The sequence below is a fragment of the Biomphalaria glabrata genome, chromosome 17 (genome assembly GCF_947242115.1).
Source record: "Biomphalaria glabrata chromosome 17, xgBioGlab47.1, whole genome shotgun sequence".
NCBI classification, from domain to species: domain Eukaryota; kingdom Metazoa; phylum Mollusca; class Gastropoda; family Planorbidae; genus Biomphalaria; species Biomphalaria glabrata.
In genome coordinates this window covers 20,728,653-20,747,592 of record NC_074727.1, presented here as the reverse complement: position 1 = coordinate 20,747,592, position 18,940 = coordinate 20,728,653, and the positions used below count along the sequence as shown (strand labels likewise).

Genomic DNA, 18,940 nt, shown 5'->3' with positions numbered 1-18,940 from the left:
CTTCCCTATTCTCCAGTTCAGACGTTTGTAGTTTCTTCTGAACTAGAAGACAATGCGGAACATTTTGTTTTGAACATTTAAACTCTTTGCGGAAATATTCGAAGATGTTTAGTCCGTTGAAGATAAATATTTTCTCGTTCTGTAGTCAATTTTTTTTTTTTTTAATAACTTTGAAAAGTTAGAACGGTCAAACGGTTTTCCCAGTGTGGCCAATGAGCTAGTAATTCTTTTACCAACGATATACATCCACTGCCAAATTTCTAGGAAAATCGATTGAGCCGTTTTCGAGATCCTTGTCCAGTTTTTCATAGAAGTTTTCATGAAGGTACGAATTTAATATAGGTATTGTAAAAACTAAGATTGAATGCACTTATTCTTTCAAGATGCCTAGACCAGAATCCTGAAACGAAGGGTTACCTGTGTATAAGCACATCTTGACTACCTGTTTGTAAAAGAACATCTTGGCTAGCTGTTTGTAAGCAAATTCTTATTACCTATTTGTAAGCACATCTTGACTACCTGTTTTTAAGCAAATGTTGACTACTTGCTTGTAAACAAATTGGGCTACCTGTTTGTATGCACATCTTGGCTACCTGTTTGTAAACAAAATTGGCTACCTGTTTGTAAGTACATCTTGGCAACCTGTTTTTCAGCTGTAATTGGCTACCTTTTTGTAAGCAAAATGTGGCTACCAGTTTGTAATCACATCTTGCTCAACTACGTCTGGAGTTCTTCTCCTACCCGCTCCCTTATTTTCTCTCTTCATTATTTCTTATGTTTTGTTTTATCGCCTTATTTGTAAACATGACGTCATTGATACACTTTAGTACTTCCATGGACACCCACCCCCCCTCCAACTTCCTCTGTCTTTCCATTTCGACATTCATCCGTGACATCGCCGTAAAACGCGTTTATGATCACGTGGGCGTTGCCGAGCAACCCCCCCCCCTATAAATACTTTCTGGCGGTTGTCTTTCCGAATGCTAGAAATGGTGTCATTGACCTAGGGGTGGTGGGCGGTAGTGGGCTGAGGTCTCATCGTCATTGACCTGGGGGTGGTGGGCGGTAGTGGGCTGAGGTATCCACTCTCATCGTCATGACATGTAGTGAAGGTGGAAGACACACTAAAGCATGTCATCTTGACACACGCGTGACATTAATGACATCAGCCGTGACATGACAGACCCAAAGAACCACACAAAAAAATGATGAGTATCGTCTGAGAGCTCATGATCGATTTGATGGAGCGCTTTGACGCCCCCCCCCCACCACTCTCCCGCCTCTCACCCACGCGCTACCTAAATATTAATGTTAACAAGCAATTATTTGCAATGTGTTTTTATTTTTGAAACAAAGCGCAACACAAAGATGACGGTTTGCCAGGTCTCTGTCTACTCATAGATGTTAGGCCATTTAGTTGCAACGTTAAGTAATATTTACATTATCGTACGACAGTCCTTTATTTTTTTTAGGGCAGGTGGGGAGGGTTAAATATTAGGATGGCAACTTTTTTTTCATTAATATTTTACACGAACTTAAACGATTAGATGCTATTTGTTACTTATCTGTTGTTTTTGTTTGTTTGTTTTTGACGCTTCTCATCTTCATCGTGGCGCCCGGTTGGAATCCTTCGTTAGAGAACACGACTAAGCCAAAAGGTAATCAAATAGATCCCCCCCCCCCCGCTGGAATGTCAAATGGAGCCGAGTTTATTGCATTTGTGGGTATGGAAGGGAACCCCCAACAGCTATGTCATAATTCACACAACGTTCCTCTAGACTACTCTAGAGTGAAAATAGTCGCTTTATGGCGTGCATCCCCATGGTACAGATGTGGCACAGAGAAGAGAAATAAAAGGGTCTCCCTGGGGTGGTCGACCTTAGCCCTCGCTTCAAGCGTCGAAGGATACGAACCTCTGAAAAAAAAAACAAGTATATCGAATTTCATTTACTTGGAACATTTTTAGACAGAAAGATTACTTTTATGCCAGTCAGGTTGAAAGAAGAATCAATTGGCTCAATGCTTCCGGGAGACCTACTCTCAACTGTAATGACAATCAGAAATTTAGTCTTTGGACTGTTCTGTTAACCAATCACATGCCTTGTCTTTTTGTCAAAGGCAGTCTCATTGACCAATCATCTCCCTTGTGTTTGGTCCAGCTGTCTCTTATCATCCTTTGAACTTACGTTATTGGCTAGTTTGTCCACCAGTTTACTATCATCACAAGAATTGTACTCCGTACAGCCCATTTTTCTTAACTTTATTTAGTCCTTCCTATCCTGAACCAATAGGAGTTCACCCCTGGTAGCTCGCGAATGTTATTTTGACCAGTTATCTACGTTCTGACTCCCCCCCCCCACTTCTCCTTAGCGTTTTATCCAGTGTCTCTTCCTTTCTTTGATGTCTTCACGGAAGGTTCTTGTTACGACACAAGACTCTTCACAAATAATAAGACACTCTCAGGTTCTAATAAAAAAAAAACTTTAATATTATCACAAATGACGTAAACATTATATTTTCCAACTCTCTTCATTTCCATCTCTCCCGGCTTCCACTTTTTAACATCCCTTTCATTCAATAACCAAATTCGCACCATTTTCCATTCACACCATGCCGTAACAGTTCTCTCTTCCTTTTTTGACCTGATACTGAATGTAACAACATGCAGATGTGCGATGTGTTGTTATGCCGGGGATTTTACTTGAATTCAATAGTTAACAAAAATGACGATCTAGAATCACAATTAACGATTCTTTGATAAAACAAAACTCTGGAACTTTATTTAAATACAACGTAAGTACAGCTTATGTACAAATTACAAATCAATGAGCATGAAACATATTACAAAGGCTTTTCAAACAGAGCTCTTAGAAACGTGACTGTCTACTAACCAATTATTTTATCGACTGGCGTTACTTTCTTACTCTCGCCAATTCTCTGGCGCTAACTCTTTTAAAAAATGTCTTTATTTATTTTCAAATCAACCAATAGATTTCAAACTTCATAATCACGTCCCTTGGGTAAATCCTGACGTGCTGTCAAGTGTCTAAATTTGAGGGGTAAATCCCGAGGCTCATGTCGAGGGTTTATATTTCTTTTAAAAGTGAAATGTACAAACAATTCTATAATGTAATCTGTGACACTGAACCTTGTAGGAATGTCTCTGCATGTCGGGGGTTTGCAATTATATTGAAGTTCCCCTTCAGACCTTGTGATCTATTGGGCAGATGATGGTCATCTGTTTCTGTGGTCTACGAGGGTCTACGAGGGTGTCATGACGCATGTGGCCAGCACAACCACCAACCACCTTTTCCCCAACTAATGTCAGGTACCCGTTAGAGCCTAGTGGACTCAGAGTCGCATAAAATTAAAAAATCCTAGTTTTCACCAGGATTCAAACCCGGGACCCCGGTTCAGAAGCCAAGTGCTTTAACGCTCGGCCACCACGCCTCAGATTATTATATTATGCTTTCAACAATCACGACACTATAAACTTTGTAATGCATTTTGATGCTTTTCAAGCATCCAATCTTGTAAAGCAACAACAACGACAAAACAACAAAAAATAAATGGAAAATATATTTGAAAATGAGCCATTGATACTAAGCTGCATTTTTTTAATCAATGCACAAATCTATGAATGAAGCTTCATCATCATCATCACTCCTTTGGGTTCCTCATGGAACATAGGGCCTCGACAAAAACACGCCACTCTCCACGGTCTCTTGCTAGCTTTTTGATGGTGTCCCAGCTCTTCCCGGTCTTCTCTGCTTCTTCAAGTACACAGCGTCGCCATGTTCTTTTTGGTCTTCCTCAGCGTCTTGTTCCCTGGGGGTTCCACTCTAAGGCCTGAATGAAGCTTGAGTTATTAATAAAGAAGTATGTGGCCTTTTTTAAAAACTAACCTCATTGAAAAATAATGTAAATTTATTTAAAAAACTGCTTGCATCGTTGATTAAAAAAATTAAATTTTTGGCTTTTAGAAAAGAAAAAAGTAGACGCTGCATCATAATTTTGAAAGCTCTAAAATATCATGATGTCGGATTTTCAATATATTTTTAGTTTACGAGATCTATATAAGACGGACTGACGAACAGACAGACCACACAAAACTAATAGCGGCTATTCTCCTTTCAAGAGACGCTAAAATAAACACACATAAAAAAGAAAACAGCTTTGTTTATTAGTTCCAATGACGACACGCCTCTGATAGCATTCCATTATCTTCCACCAGGGGTGACACTGCTGATTGTGTTAGAAGAAGAATCAATGCAACAGGACTGACACGTCACCCGCAGTTTTTCTACTAGTTCACCGACCCTGCAGCTAAATGTCACGTCCTTGACCTCTGTGGTCTGTGTAACCCTAATCCCCCCCCCCCCCAGTGTAGTCCCATCCACCCAAAACAGCTTCATGTTAAAACAGGTTTTCTCAATCTAAGTTTCTGTTTTGTGTATATGTCAGTGTGTGTGCAAACGCGCGTGCGTGTGTGTGTGTGTGTGTGATCCCAAGGCCAATAAACGGCTCAATTAAGCTCACGACATATGTTTTTTTTTCGTGTCGCCCTGCTGTACGGGTGAGTAGCGCGAGGAGTTCAAAGTGTCGCCGTGTCACCAGATCGCAACAGCTGCTGTGGTAGTTGAACCTGCTGCTATTTATAACTTGTACCTGACTGTCGGAAGGCGAGTGCTTCTTGAACACTGCGCACGCCTCGTGCTTTAGTTCAGCGCTCAACCTTTTTTCCCCCTCCCAAGTACAACTTAGATTGACTTTTTATATCCGAGCACGTACCTGTCGCTCTCCCCCTCCCCCCTTATTCCATTGCAACCCACAATCAATATTGATGTACTTTTGTGTACAAAGACAGACATTTGAAACAATTTGTTTGCCTCGAGCAGCCAAACTTAGCGGTTGAATCCTCCATTCTGTATATCGCATATTCCAAACTGAGTATAGAGTACCACAACCTATTAGTCGAGAACTCCAACCTGTACTTTTAGTACCGGTACTTCAACCTGACAAGAACGCCAACTTTTCTATTGAGAACTCCGAACAATCTGTCGAGGACTCCAACTTCTATGTCTAGTGCTCCAACCTATATGTAGATTAACAAAACTTTCTGCTGTAACCTTTTAGTCATCTGAAAAGAACTCCAAACAACCTGTCGAGGGCTTATACTGTTGGACAAGGAAATTCAACTTTTCTGTTAAGACTTTCAACCTATCAAGAACTCCAACCTAACTTTAACGAACTCTAACCTGTCTGCCAAGAGCTCCAACTTAACTTTAACGAACTCTGCCAAGAGCTCCAACCTAACTTTAACGAACACTAACATGTCTGTCAGAACTCCAACCTAACTTTAACGAACTCTAACCTGTCAGTCAAGAACTCCAACCTAACTTTAACGAACTCTAACCTGTCTGTCAAGAACTCCAACCTAACTTTAACGAACTCTAACCTGTCAGTCAAGAACTCCAACCTAACTTTAACGAACTCTAACCTGTCTGTCAAGAACTCCAACCTAACTTTAACGAACTCTAACCTGTCTGTCAAGAACTCCAACCTAACTTTAACGAACTCTAACCTGTCTGTCAAGAACTCCAACCTAACTTTAACGAACTCTAACCTGTCTGTCAAGAACTACAACTTAACTTTAACGAACTCTAACCTGTCTGCCAAGAACTCCAACCTATCTATTTATCTATACATATAGTACCCCGTCCGTCTGGTATTCCTTGTCAAGTCCTTGTCATACCTACCTGTCGAGTGTCCTCACTCTGTTCACCGAGGGCCTCCAGCGGTAAAGTTTACCGAAAATGAATTTTTATTAGCAATTCCTACAAACGATGTATTCGAAAGCCGACAATTTAATGTATAAGAAAAAACAATAATTCCTTCCGCTTAGCATTTTTTTGGTGCTTAACTTTCTTTCATTCCAATTGGTTGTTTGTGTAGGCCTATATTTCTTCATAGATCTAGAACTTTAATGTAATTCTCTTCTAGGTGTAGATAACTGTCAGAGAGAATGTAAGTGATTATCCTATATAGACTATATGTGATTATCAAATGTGTTTTTACATCTGTATGAAAGTGTGTGAGTGTAGAATAATTTTAAAACGTCTAGATCTAGACCTATAAGTAGTCCTCTATTTTAAAGCAAGCTTTAAAAGTCCTACAAATAGTCGTAATGAATATACGGGCCTATTAAAAGTGTAAGTGTGTGTATATGTTTTTTTTTTTTTGGGGGGGGGGGTGGAGAGGGTTTATAATAATACGCTATGTAAGCAGGGGTTACTCTCAATAATACGCTATGTAAGCAGGGGTTACTCTCAATAATGCGCCCGCTCTAGATCTAGGATTGACAAAATACAAATGTAAAGTGAACTATGAACTACTACTGGCTGTACCACTGCAAGAAGGGAGGGGGGGGGTGTTACATTAAAAAGTGTGTATGTGTTTGGAGACACTATAATGTAAGTAGATAAGAAGACTACAACTGATGGGCCTAAGAAGTGTTTGCGCATACCTTCGTTTATATATATATATAAACACAAAATTTTCCCTAACATTTTTGGAATCTTGTTGTTCCATTGATAAATGTTTGGCTTGTAAATGGCCCATTGCTCTTTAAATCTTTTTTTTGTTGTTTCTTTCGTTTTTAAATGATTCACATTTTTAAATAGTACAAAATAATATGCTAGCTATCAATCTGACCACAACATACACAAGATCGTCCATTATTCAAAAGTCTAAAATCTTAAGAAAACTCTAGTTTAATTTTTTTCACTGTCTAATTGTGTTTTTTTTTAGACATTTGCCTAAAAAAAATTCTCATTTCCTGTTTTCTATTCATGTTTAATCCACACTGCATGCTACACATTCAATAGCCATTTCCGAAGTTATAAATAGAACCACTGACAATTTTCAATCGGAAATGAAAACAAAAAGAGATTTTAAAAAACCCTAGTTATTAACCACTTGAAAAACTTGTCATAAACCAAGCTTTTAATTATTTATAAACGTCCATTTGAAATGGTCGGCTAGTGTCAGCGGGATACCGAACTTCAAGGGACAAATTTAACCCAAGATTTCTTTAACTGGTCGTTTTTGTGAAATTATTATTTTTTTTACAGCAACTATGTTTTTCGTGTGTTGTAAATCTACAAGGCTAATTCCACTTATTAACTAGTAGGTCTATTTCAGGAGTCTTAGGATGTGTTGAACTAAGCAGACGTGTTGAGCTTAGCAGACTATCGCTAAGATTTGAAATTGTTTTACACCTAAAGAGTCGTTCTTAAAAATCTTTAACTCGGTAGTCTGTGAAATCCCAACACACGATCTGAATCTAGATCCATATTTTTATTTTACCAGGTTACACTTCTGAGGCTTAGCAGGCTAGAAAAAAAATCGTTTTTATCGTAAAATCTTTTTTTTTTTTAAATATTATTTTCAACGGGTATCTACTGAATGCTGGTTTGTTTAAATGGACTCGTTTTAATTGCTCAGCATTTTTTTTCTTTGCTTTGTTTTGATAAGTGATGATGTCGGCCAAAGTGGTGGTGATTTTAAAATGTGTTATTAATGTGTATTGTTTCGTTTAAAAGTGAATAGCCGTTTTAATAATATTACTTTTTACATTAGTTTACGTAAGCAACTGATTTGTTTCGCTAACATTTGTAAAACAAGAATTGTTTTCAGAACGTGGGAAGAATAAAAAAAAAAAAAAGAAAGAAAAAAGAAATAAATAAAAAATAAATTACAATGAATTTCATAACACACTAGTTGTGCGCAAATTCAGACGCACGAAAAATGTGTATTTAGTCAAACGAATTCATTAACTGTGTTCTGCAAACATGGTGGCAACGTTTCTTCCGTCAAAATGGTCGAATTCTGTTTAAATCTGAATAACATATTTGAAATACCCTTAGTTGTGAAAGAGTTAACTTTTTGTTTTTGGATCTTTCAGATTTTGTTTAAAAGATTGGTTTTAGAAACAAACTAACATGCTTTTTGATGTTTTCAAGTTATTGGAGATTTACAGAATAAATGTTTTTCCACAGTAATCTGCTTACTATTTTATAATTTTTCTTTTTATTTGGTTCTAAACTGTTAAAAAATGCACACAATTACTTTATGGTTTTAAAAAAGGTTAAAGTTTATCCATAGTTCGGTATTCGTACACCGGATACACCAAAAATCTTGCTATTTATGGATTTGCCCCCATTTTATGAACATTTTAAATAGAACACTAGAATACACACTTGTTGTGCGCAAATTCGAATACACGATAAATGTGTATTCTGGAATCAAACATATTCATTTTCTTTGTATTGTAATTATAATGCATGTGCTGGTTGAGTCAAAACAGTCAGATCTAGTTAAAATCTAATTGCGTGTTAACTAGTGATAGTTTGTTTGAGATATGTATCACACGCCCTTTGAAAACTTCCTTATAGTTCATAACTTAAGCGTTGTAAATGAGTTTAATTCGACTATTGTAAATGAGTTTAATTCGACTATTGTAAATGAGTTTAATTCGACTATTGTAAAAGAGTTTTCTAAATATTGAAATTCAGAGATTTTTTTTTAAATACTGAAATGAAAACTTGATTTCACTCTATTTCAAACGTGTGTTTTTTTATGTTTGACTTTATTCAATACTCATTGTGTTAAAATAAAGGCAACCTTCTAATGCTGTGTTAAAAAACTACAAGTAAAAAGGGAGCGAATTCATGTGTTTCTTGCTGGATAACTCCCACGTTATAATAACAGTACTAAAGAACCAGACTGTGAATGGGAATTATTAAGGACACTGTGCATTGTATTGGTTGAGGTGTTTGACATTGAGGTGTAAGGCGAACTAGACAAACATCAGACGCCGTCATGGCTTCTAGTTCCAGGCAGTCTGGGTTAGAAGTGAGGTCAGAGTCAACTTTCTTTGACCCACTCTTGTCTTCCTGGATGACCCGCGAGCCGGTGCGACGGGAGAGCTACAGCATCTGGGAGGATGATGAGGTATGACTGCCACTAGTTAGATTGTAGCTGTGGTCCCCCTTGTATATATAAAGGTGATGCTGTACAATGTACATTATGTCCTGCATGGGCGTAGCCGGAGGGGAGGGGAGAGGCGGTTTCGTAATTTAACCCTCCCCCCCCCAAAAAAAAAGACCCCCCCCTGTAAGGGGAAGATGGTGGAATTTTTGTAACTTCTTTTTCTTTAATGTTTTTATTGTAGCTAATATTTTAATGTTAAGCCACTACTTGACCAGCGTAGCTATGGGGGCTTTTGAGTTTAAAATCCGCCATCCATGAAGAGCGCAGTCACTAAATTCCACGAAAGTAGCCAAAAGGGTTTTTTGGGTAACCTTCCCCCTCCAGTAATAAACTAAAGCACAAATATAGTTACCAATTTCTACAGTCACTGGACATTATTATGAAAGTGCAGTAAAGAGTAGCACTATAATACACTATAGATGCCTCAGGATATGCATTTTGTTTTAGTTTCAAATACCGAAAATAATGCTTGGCGCGGGGCTTCACCCCGCTCTCCCAGGTCCACTAGATGGCAAGGGTGGGGTTTCTAGTGTCTTTCCATTAACTCTGGGAATAACTTTTCTAGGGTACAAAAAATGTTCGAAAGAATGAAAGATACGAATGCAATGAAGATTGATTACGTATACACACGCACACACACAAAAACACACAAACACCCCCCCCACATATATATATATATATATATATATATATAGGTGTGTATTTGGGAGGGGAACATAATTCACCCCCCCCCCCCTTAAAAAATAGCCTCCCCGAAAGAAAAGCTTTCTTCCAAATACTCACAAGTCGATGAGATTAGACCAAAGTGCACTGAAAATTCCACAGGAGCAGGGAAGCCGCTCTATACAGTAATCATAATATTATTAATACTAACAATAATAATAACCAATTATCTACTACATTGGGATAGACCTATTTTAACTTAATTTTTTAACAAACAAGATTACAAAGAGAGTTTGTGTTACACAAACTCAGAGGCGGCCCCCGTCGAAGTCGGATCCCTGTCGGATCTGCATATTCGCAAATAATATTCAAGAGGTGATTTAATTTTGATGGTCAAAAGTAATAATGTTTCAAAGATTCATTTGCCGTAAATTTAAATTAAATAAAAAATAGTAGATTAGTTTTAGTATATAAAAATATTACAATATTGATCAAAAAGTTTGGAAATGAAAATCTACACTTTTTTTTTACACTTTAAGTTTAGAAATTGAAATTCTACATCTTAATCTAGTCTATTTTAGTCTAAACTAGATCTAGAAATTCTAGACTCTAAAATAATTTTAAAATTAGAATATAAATCCAGATCTAGATATACTGTAATAAAAATCTAGATCTAGTTTTAAAAAATCTAGATTAGATCTAAATCAAGATATCATTCCTTTTTTAAACGCGAGTCACATAACGAGGCTTAATAAACATTACTATACCGAGTTCTTTTTTCATGTCATTTGAAGAATTAATTCCATATAACGTCAGAGGGAAAAAAACACTACGTCACACGGCCTATTTAGACTAAAAATCGCCTTCATTAATAAGAGCCATTTATCGAGTGTTCATAGACTTTGGTGCACCGAGTGCGTTCTTTAAGCATTTCATTTAAAGAATTCATTCCATATGACGTCAAAGGAAAAAAAAAACACTACGTCACACGGCCTAGCTAGAATAAAAATCGCCTTCATCATTACGAGCCATTTATCGAGTGTTCATAGACATTGGTGCACCGAGTGCGTTCTTTTAGCATTTCTTTTAAAGAATTCATTCCATATGACGTCAAAGGTAAAAAAAACACTACGTCACACGGCCTAGCTAGACTAAAAATCACCTTCATCAATACGAGCCATTTATCGAGTGTTCATAGCCATTGGTGCACCGAGTGCGTTCTTTTAGCATTTCATTTAAAGAATTCATTCCATATGACGTCAAAGGAAAAAAAAACACTACGTCACACGGCTTAGTTAGACTAAAATATGTTTTCATTAATACGAACAATTTTTCGAGGGTTAATAGACATTGATGCACCGAGTGCGTTCTTTTAACATTAGCCTACATTTAAAGAGTCCATTCATATGACGTCAAAGAAAAAAAATTCCATTACCTCACAATAGGCTAGTACCGGTACCATATAAAAAAATTTCTTTATTTACACGAGATATTTAACAAGGGTTCATAGACATTGGTGCACTGAGTTCTAATAGAATTTATTTAAAAAGGATCAAAGCCGCATTGTTTTTGCGTTTTGTCTGTCAGTCGGTCCGTCATCTTGATATAAAAAAGAACAACTAAAAGTTATTAAAAATGATTACCCTTTATTTTACGTTTCAAAACATCGCAATAATTTTTAGGTATGAACACAATTGAAAAGTTTATATAATAGATTGTTCCGGATGTTTGTATAAATAGTAAAAGAAAAAGAGAATTTCAGATAAATGTAATACCGTTAATTAAATTTTTTGGATGGTCTCGTATAAAAATTAGATGTACTACAGCCATGTGGAGAGATTTTCATACCTTACTTTGGTGTTTGGATTCTGTTTTCCTTAAAAATCGGAACATAATATTAACGATAATTAGATTTTTTAATGTTTTAGGTAGAAAGTTAAATGTACTGTAAGAGAGTAGTGAGTTAAAATATTTTTCATAAAAATCCGTAAAAACATTATTTCGTAAATGAGAAGATTATTTGTTTATTAATTAGAAGAGGGAGTTCAAACAATTATTTGGCGTTAGTAGATTTTTAAATAAATTCGGAAATTTCTGGCGACGATTTGTAAGAAACAAAATCCGGAACTTTCTTTATCGATTACAAAACTTCTATGTTATGTTTTAGCAAGAAAATTAAATGTCTAAAAAGTAATTTTCAGTAATCAATTCTAGTAAATTACTTTTTTTTTAAAGCCCTGAACAACCTATTGTCGATATTTTTAAAATTTGTTTAAAGATGAAAATACGGAACAATTTGATATTGATGACCAAATTATAGCGACGCATTGTCAAATAATATAAGTGTAATATTAGTAAATTATGCGATTTCAAACAATCATAAGGCATAATTCATGTTTTATAAAACAATATCCGGAACATTTTTACACTTAATGAAATATAAGTCAGTATAGAGATTTTGATTTAGCATTAATATGCTATTTACATAAAAAAACGGAACAACATATTATTGATAATGTGTTTTTGCAACGTTTAAGCATGGAAATTGAATGTAATATAAATTAGAAGAGCAAACAAACATTTGTTGGGGTTGATTAGTTTTGCACAAAAAAATCCGGAACAATCAATTTTTAGATACTTAAAACTATTGAGATGTGTAAATCAGATTTTCAATAGCTTTAAGGGTTCTAGTTTTTTAAATCTAATCGTGACGGACAGACCGACCAACAGACAAAACGCACAAAAATAATCTTCTTTTATTCGGATGGGGGCACTAAACAAAAAATAAATAAAATCTGATTTTTTTTTTAAAGTTTAAGGAATTGGTTTAGTACCTGATCATGTAGCGACGTTACGCTACTGCACGAAAATCGCTGCATATAAAGTCCATTAAAAAAATGTGTGTAGCCTTTATAAACAAACAGAAATGTTTTCTTTTAATTTTAGCAGCTAGTTGACCAGAAAAAACATCTTTAACTATTATTTATATTTGTTGTAAACATTTCCTGTACATTTTAAAAATATATTTGACTTAGTGATATTGAAAATACACAAAAAATGTTCATCTTTGTTAGCATATTGTAACATTGCCTCCCTTACATTTACGTAATTGTTTTAGAATTGGTGTATTTTTATGAAAAAATCGCTTGCATAATTAATTTTATAAATTAAACGGTTTGCTTTTAGAAAACCAAAAGTAGCCGTTGCACCTAAACTTTTGAAGCCGCATTTAATGATGAAATATTATTTTTCATATCTCTTCTAGTTTTCGAGATCTGACTGTGACAGACGGACAGACGGACAGACAGACAGACGGACAGACGGACAGACGGACATTTTGCACAAACCTAAAAGCGGCTTTTTCCCCTTACGGGGGCAGCTAAAAAGAGAAAAATCTGCAACAGTCTCTGGCATAGCAGTACCACTATAACTAATTGTTATATCAACCGAGACTGACCAAGAGATAGTGACCACTATAACTTGTTGTTATATCAACCGAGACTGACCGAGAGATAGTGACCACTATAACTTGTTGTTATATTAACCGAGACTGACCGAGAGATGGTGACCACTATAAATTGTTGTTATATCAACAGAGACTGACCGAGAGATAGTGACCACTATAACTTGTTGTTATATGAACCGAGACTGACCGAGAAATAATGACCACTATAACTTGTTGTTATATCATTATATCAACCGAGACTAACAGAGAAATAGTGACCACTATAACTTGTTGTTATATCATTATATCAACCGAGACTGACCGAGAAATAGTGACCACTATAACTTGTTGTTATATCAACCGAAACTGACCGAGAGATAGTGACCACTATAACTTGTTGTTATATCAACCGAGACTGAACGAGACATAGTGACCACTATAACTTGCTGTTATATCAACCGAGACTGACCGAGAAATAGTGACCACTATAACTTGTTGTTATATCAACCGAGACTGACCGAGAAATAGTGACCACTATAACTTGTTGTTATATCATTATATCAACCGAGACTGACCGAGAAATAGTGACCACTATAACTTGTTGTTATATCAACCGAAACTGACCGAGAGATAGTGACCACTATAACTTGTTGTTATATCAACAGAGACTGACCGAGAGATAGTGACCATTATAACTTGTTGTTATATCAACCGAGACTGACCGAGAGATAGTGACCACTATAACTTGTTGTTATATCAACCGAGACTGACCGAGAAATAGTGACCACTATAACTTGTTGTTATATCATTATATCAACCGAGACTGACCGAGAAATAGTGACCACTATAACTTGTTGTTATATCAACCGAGACTGAACGAGAGATAGTGACCACTATAACTTGCTGTTATATCAACAGAGACTGACCGAGAGATAGTGACCATTATAATTTGTTGTTATATCAACCGAGACTGACCGAGAGATAGTGACCACTATAACTTGTTGTTATATCAACCGAGACTGACCGAGAGATAGTGACCACTATAACTTGTTGTTATATTAACCGAGACTGACCGAGAGATGGTGACCACTATAAATTGTTGTTATATCAACCGAGACTGACCGAGAAATAGTGACCACTATAACTTGTTGTTATATCATTATATCAACCGAGACTGACCGAGAAATAGTGACCACTATAACTTGTTGTTATATCAACCGAAACTGATCGAGAGATAGTGACCACTATAACTTGTTGTTATATCAACCGAGACTGAACGAGACATAGTGACCACTATAACTTGCTGTTATATCAACAGAGACTGACCGAGAGATAGTGACCATTATAATTTGTTGTTATATCAACCGAGACTGACCGAGAGATAGTGACCACTATAACTTGTTGTTATATCAACCGAGACTGACCGAGAGATAGTGACCACTATAACTTGTTGTTATATTAACCGAGACTGACCGAGAGATGGTGACCACTATAAATTGTTGTTATATCAACCGAGACTGACCGAGAAATAGTGACCACTATAACTTGTTGTTATATCATTATATCAACCGAGACTGACCGAGAAATAGTGACCACTATAACTTGTTGTTATATCAACCGAAACTGATCGAGAGATAGTGACCACTATAACTTGTTGTTATATCAACCGAGACTGAACGAGACATAGTGACCACTATAACTTGCTGTTATATCAACCGAGACTGACCGAGAGATAGTGACCACTGACCTTGCAAACACATTTGAGGCCCTAAACATCCCTAAGTACATTCTCGTTATCTGTCAGAGGACAGTATTGCTGCAGACCTGCCGCATCACCAGAAAATTTCCCAGTGGACCACAGTGAATTCTGTTTCCCTTTAACGAAACTCCACCCTGGCAGTGCCAGCGAATGAAAATTAGTTTATTTCTACATACTTATAATAATAATAACAATAATAATAATAATAATAATAAGTACACAAATTTATATAATATTCGTCTTGCTTAGTTAACTGTGAAAGGAGGCTAGGTTTTAAAAAACCCAACCCTAAAAATCCGTCATTTCCCTTGTGTTTCTTGATTTTCTAGCTCTTATATTTGATCTTTACGAGTGACTTTCCAACTTGTAAAAAGCTTAAGAAAAAATAAAGAGAAGCGTTTGGGCCCAGAGAAAAAAACATTATTGGCGCCCCCCCCCCCATTTTCCATGAACATCACATAGAAATACGTACCCCCCTTGCCCACCCTCACTACGCCTTTGGTTAGGGCAAAGTTTTGTTTTTTTCTCTTAACGAGTTACGCTCTAAGAAACAACGAACTTATTAAATTAAACGCATGACAAATACTTCAGCGACTTCATTTGTCTTTAACCTAAGAGCCAGCAACACAGGTGTTGAGTTTAACCACATTTGCCCTTCCTTCGTCAAGTCCTTCCCGAAGAAGCTCATCTTATTTCAAGACAAACGCCGATTTCCCAGAAGAGCTCGAAAGGAATGTGTACGTCATTTCCGTTTCTTGTTTCAAAATCGTCTGGGATATGAACGGAGAGAGGAGCGAGGAAGTAGTAGTCACGAGGGACGCTGGCGGGACAAGTTAGTTGTCACAAATTTGGTGATGTTTAAAACGATGGTAGGGAAGGAGAGAAATATGAGAAAGACGCTTTAATGAGAAGTTGGTGGAGGTGAGTAGAGAAAAGTAAATAATTTAACAGAAAAATAAGACGACACTCTGAGCCTTGAGGTCACGAGTTTCAATCCCGGTCACGAACCTCAATGGCGCCTTAGGAATAGGCAAACTAGGCAGCCTCCGATTGTTGGGGACCTCGCACAAGACTTAAAACATTCTTTTTAGAGAAGAAATAGCGAAACTTGTGCCCAATGTTATAGTACTCTAGGTCTTAAATAAATTGAGTAATTTCATTTTTTCGATATTAATTTTTTATTTTTCTATTTCATTTGGGGCCACCAAATTCACTTTGCCTAGGGCCTCCAATTATCTTAGGCCGGCCCTAGGTACCTAAGTACACCTAATGCAAATGGGTGGATGACATTAGTTGGGGAAAGTAAAAGTCGGTTGATTGACGTGGTCAATAACCTTCGGCTATATGTAAAGATGTGTTTTATACTATCAATCTTATGGACCACTTGGTCTAAAAGCAGTGGCGTAGCTACCAATGTGCGGGTGGTGCGGGCCGCACAGGGCACCAAGTGGAGAGGGGCACCAAAATTCCCCCAGTGTGTATTAATTTCCTATTTCCCTGAGCGTTTCAGTAAAAACGACTATTTGTATGGACACGAACAAACATAAACTACTGTATTTTAAACATGAACTAACGATTTATAAACTAGTCATGTCGCTATTTTGTTTCATCTCCTTGACTATTTCTTCCATACAATGTAAATGTAAGCTCTAGAACAGTTTGAATCTAATTTACTAGATTTATTTCGGACACACGGTACATGTTGTTACTACACTGATCAATGCTCTGTAATATAAAGAAGAAGATAGGCCAACCTTTTTTTTGCTTCATTGTTTAGTCCATTGGTTTAATCTAGATATATAGTTTACAAATATATTTCTAAACTCTAGCTCTAAACAATTGTCTTAGTTTATTCATTTCTTTATGATTCTTTATAGTTTAATTTTGGAAATAATTCTATTGTAATGTCTATATTTTTAAAATAAGCTAACCTTTGTTTTCTACGAGTTTTTTTTTTAACTAACCAGTTAATTTTAATACTGTAACGTAAACAAAATGATGAACAGTGCTCAAGACTGACTAGTCTGGCTGGCACCTCAAAACCCCTTTAAGCTCAGACGGAGAAATCGGCATCTCTGGTTCTGTCCGGTCTGGGTAGACTATAAGGGCCCCATACCCAGATCTTTCGGGGCCCCTCATTACCGACCCATCGGTATAACAGAAAATGGCATCGGATGGGTAGGACTTTAGTGTAGCTGATGCCAAGTTTTGGAGTATGGCAGGTGTTAATCGCCTCTTGGTGGCTCCCTCTTGCCCTATAAGGGACATGTTTATTTGTGAGGCCGGCATTCTCCTCCACGGATGGTAAGTACTAATTCTTCTAATAGGAATTCTATCAGTGGAGAGCCCAGCTGATTTTGACAAATTGGCCGCAAAGTGGAGGAACGATCGCATTTTTATGCGGTTCCTCTTTCTCCACTGTTGCACTAAGATTGTGGTGGGTAGCCTAGAGTCGCCTCTTTTGTAGCGCTCGTAGGCCGTAAGTACCGCCCTCTCCCTCCTTAAATGTAAAGGGGGCACGTTTGTTAAGCTTTCAGTAGCGTTTGTTGGGCTTGTCCGAAAGGTGCCACAAATGAACCTTAGTGCCTGTGATTGTACTCGGTCGAGTGATACGAAGGCAGTTTTACTGGCATATACTTGAACTGTATAGCTGTACTCAATTTGTGATCTGACTGCTCCTAAGAACAATGTGCGTAGCATGTAAGCTTTGGCACCCCACTTTGTGCTGGCCAGCTTTCTTAGTAACGCTAACTTCTCCGAAGCTTTTCTTTCTACTTCCTGGATGTGCTGGAGCATTGACAGTTTTCTATCCAGGGTCACCCCTAGATATTTTGGCGTGTTTTCACGTTGGAGTCACAGCCCACCGAGTTGAACCTCGAATGGAGCCTTAAGAATGTCGATTCCTAGGCTGAACAAAGACCAGGTCGTTTTGGCAACGTTTATCTGAATCTGTCATTTGTCGCAATACGAGGAGATGGTTTGGAGGTCTGCTTGTAATGCCGCCTGTATTTGGTCGGCTTTCTTGCCGGTTGACCAGAGGACAATGTCATCCGCATAAAGCAGTTTCTTTGACCGCAGTGAGGTGCGTTTCTTAAGTCTAAAGAAGCATCGAGACAATTTCAAGTCACATCATTGCCAGAGTCCACCGGCTTCGTGGGAAGCGTGGTGGAGAGGCTAAGTGCGCTTGAACTAGGCTTGTCTTGACTACCTAGAAGGGGGCTCGAGGTTCGACACCCGACTCGGGCAGAGTTGTGTTTATTGAGCGCCTAAAGGCAGCACGGAAAACCAACTCCTAGATACCCCCTCCCCCCACTGGTCCACAAATGAGATTGGACCAAAGCGCTCTGAGCATGCTATAAGCATGAAAGTAGCGCTATATAAAAGCTATAATAATAACTATAGGCGAGCTGTTATTGGGTATGAATTAACTGAACAATTAAAAGCAACAAAGCAAGATGAGACGGTTATCATTGAATCCAAAAAAAAAATGATGAGGCCGACATCCTGGATGATGAAAAAGAAGAAAATACTTCAATACATCAGGTTCTAGAGACTAAAGGACAGCACACAAGCATGTCTTTAGCACACTCCTCAAAAATTCATACTGAAGAAGCTGAACCATCAGACAGTGTAAACAATACTGAAAGCAGGATAATGAACTCTAGACTGAACGACATTGGAGATTGGCCTGATGTCATCACAGATAATATTCGCATACACCATGTTACTCAAGGATCTGAAACAGTTCAGCGTATGGACAGTCAATTCAGAGAGGCGTATAGACATCAAGAATCAGCAAAAGGAAAGGCTAGAAAGCTTTCAAAGGCTTGGTTTTTCCGGCAAATGTCAAACGGCGAGAAAGTTCTTAGAAAGTGGATGTGTTATTCGCCCAAAAAAAAGAATTCTTATTTTGCTTCCCCTGCATACTCTTCTCAACAAGATCAAGTACCAAATCTTCATTTAAATCCAAAGATGGATTCAATGAGTGGTGGAGGTTATCCCCGGAAATAGAAAAACAT

The 18,940-nt window shown here is 37.4% G+C and overlaps 1 protein-coding gene across 7 annotated transcripts in view; it reads left to right on the top strand.

Moving 5' to 3' along the window:
- Positions 1-18,940, top strand: part of LOC106052086 (neo-calmodulin-like) — a 137,498-nt gene that overhangs the window by 41,547 nt on the left and 77,011 nt on the right. For 4 of the 7 annotated variants that reach the window (XM_056015374.1, XM_056015376.1, XM_056015375.1 and 1 more), the window contains exon 2: positions 8,681-9,015. The exons of 2 other annotated variants lie outside the window; for them this stretch is intronic. In XM_056015374.1, the coding sequence (XP_055871349.1) occupies positions 8,884-9,015 (132 nt within the window). In that variant the 5' untranslated portion in view covers positions 8,681-8,883. Of the gene's footprint in view, positions 1-8,663; positions 9,016-18,940 lie in introns of those variants that run through there. One more of the 7 variants, XM_056015377.1, reaches the window with a different exon arrangement.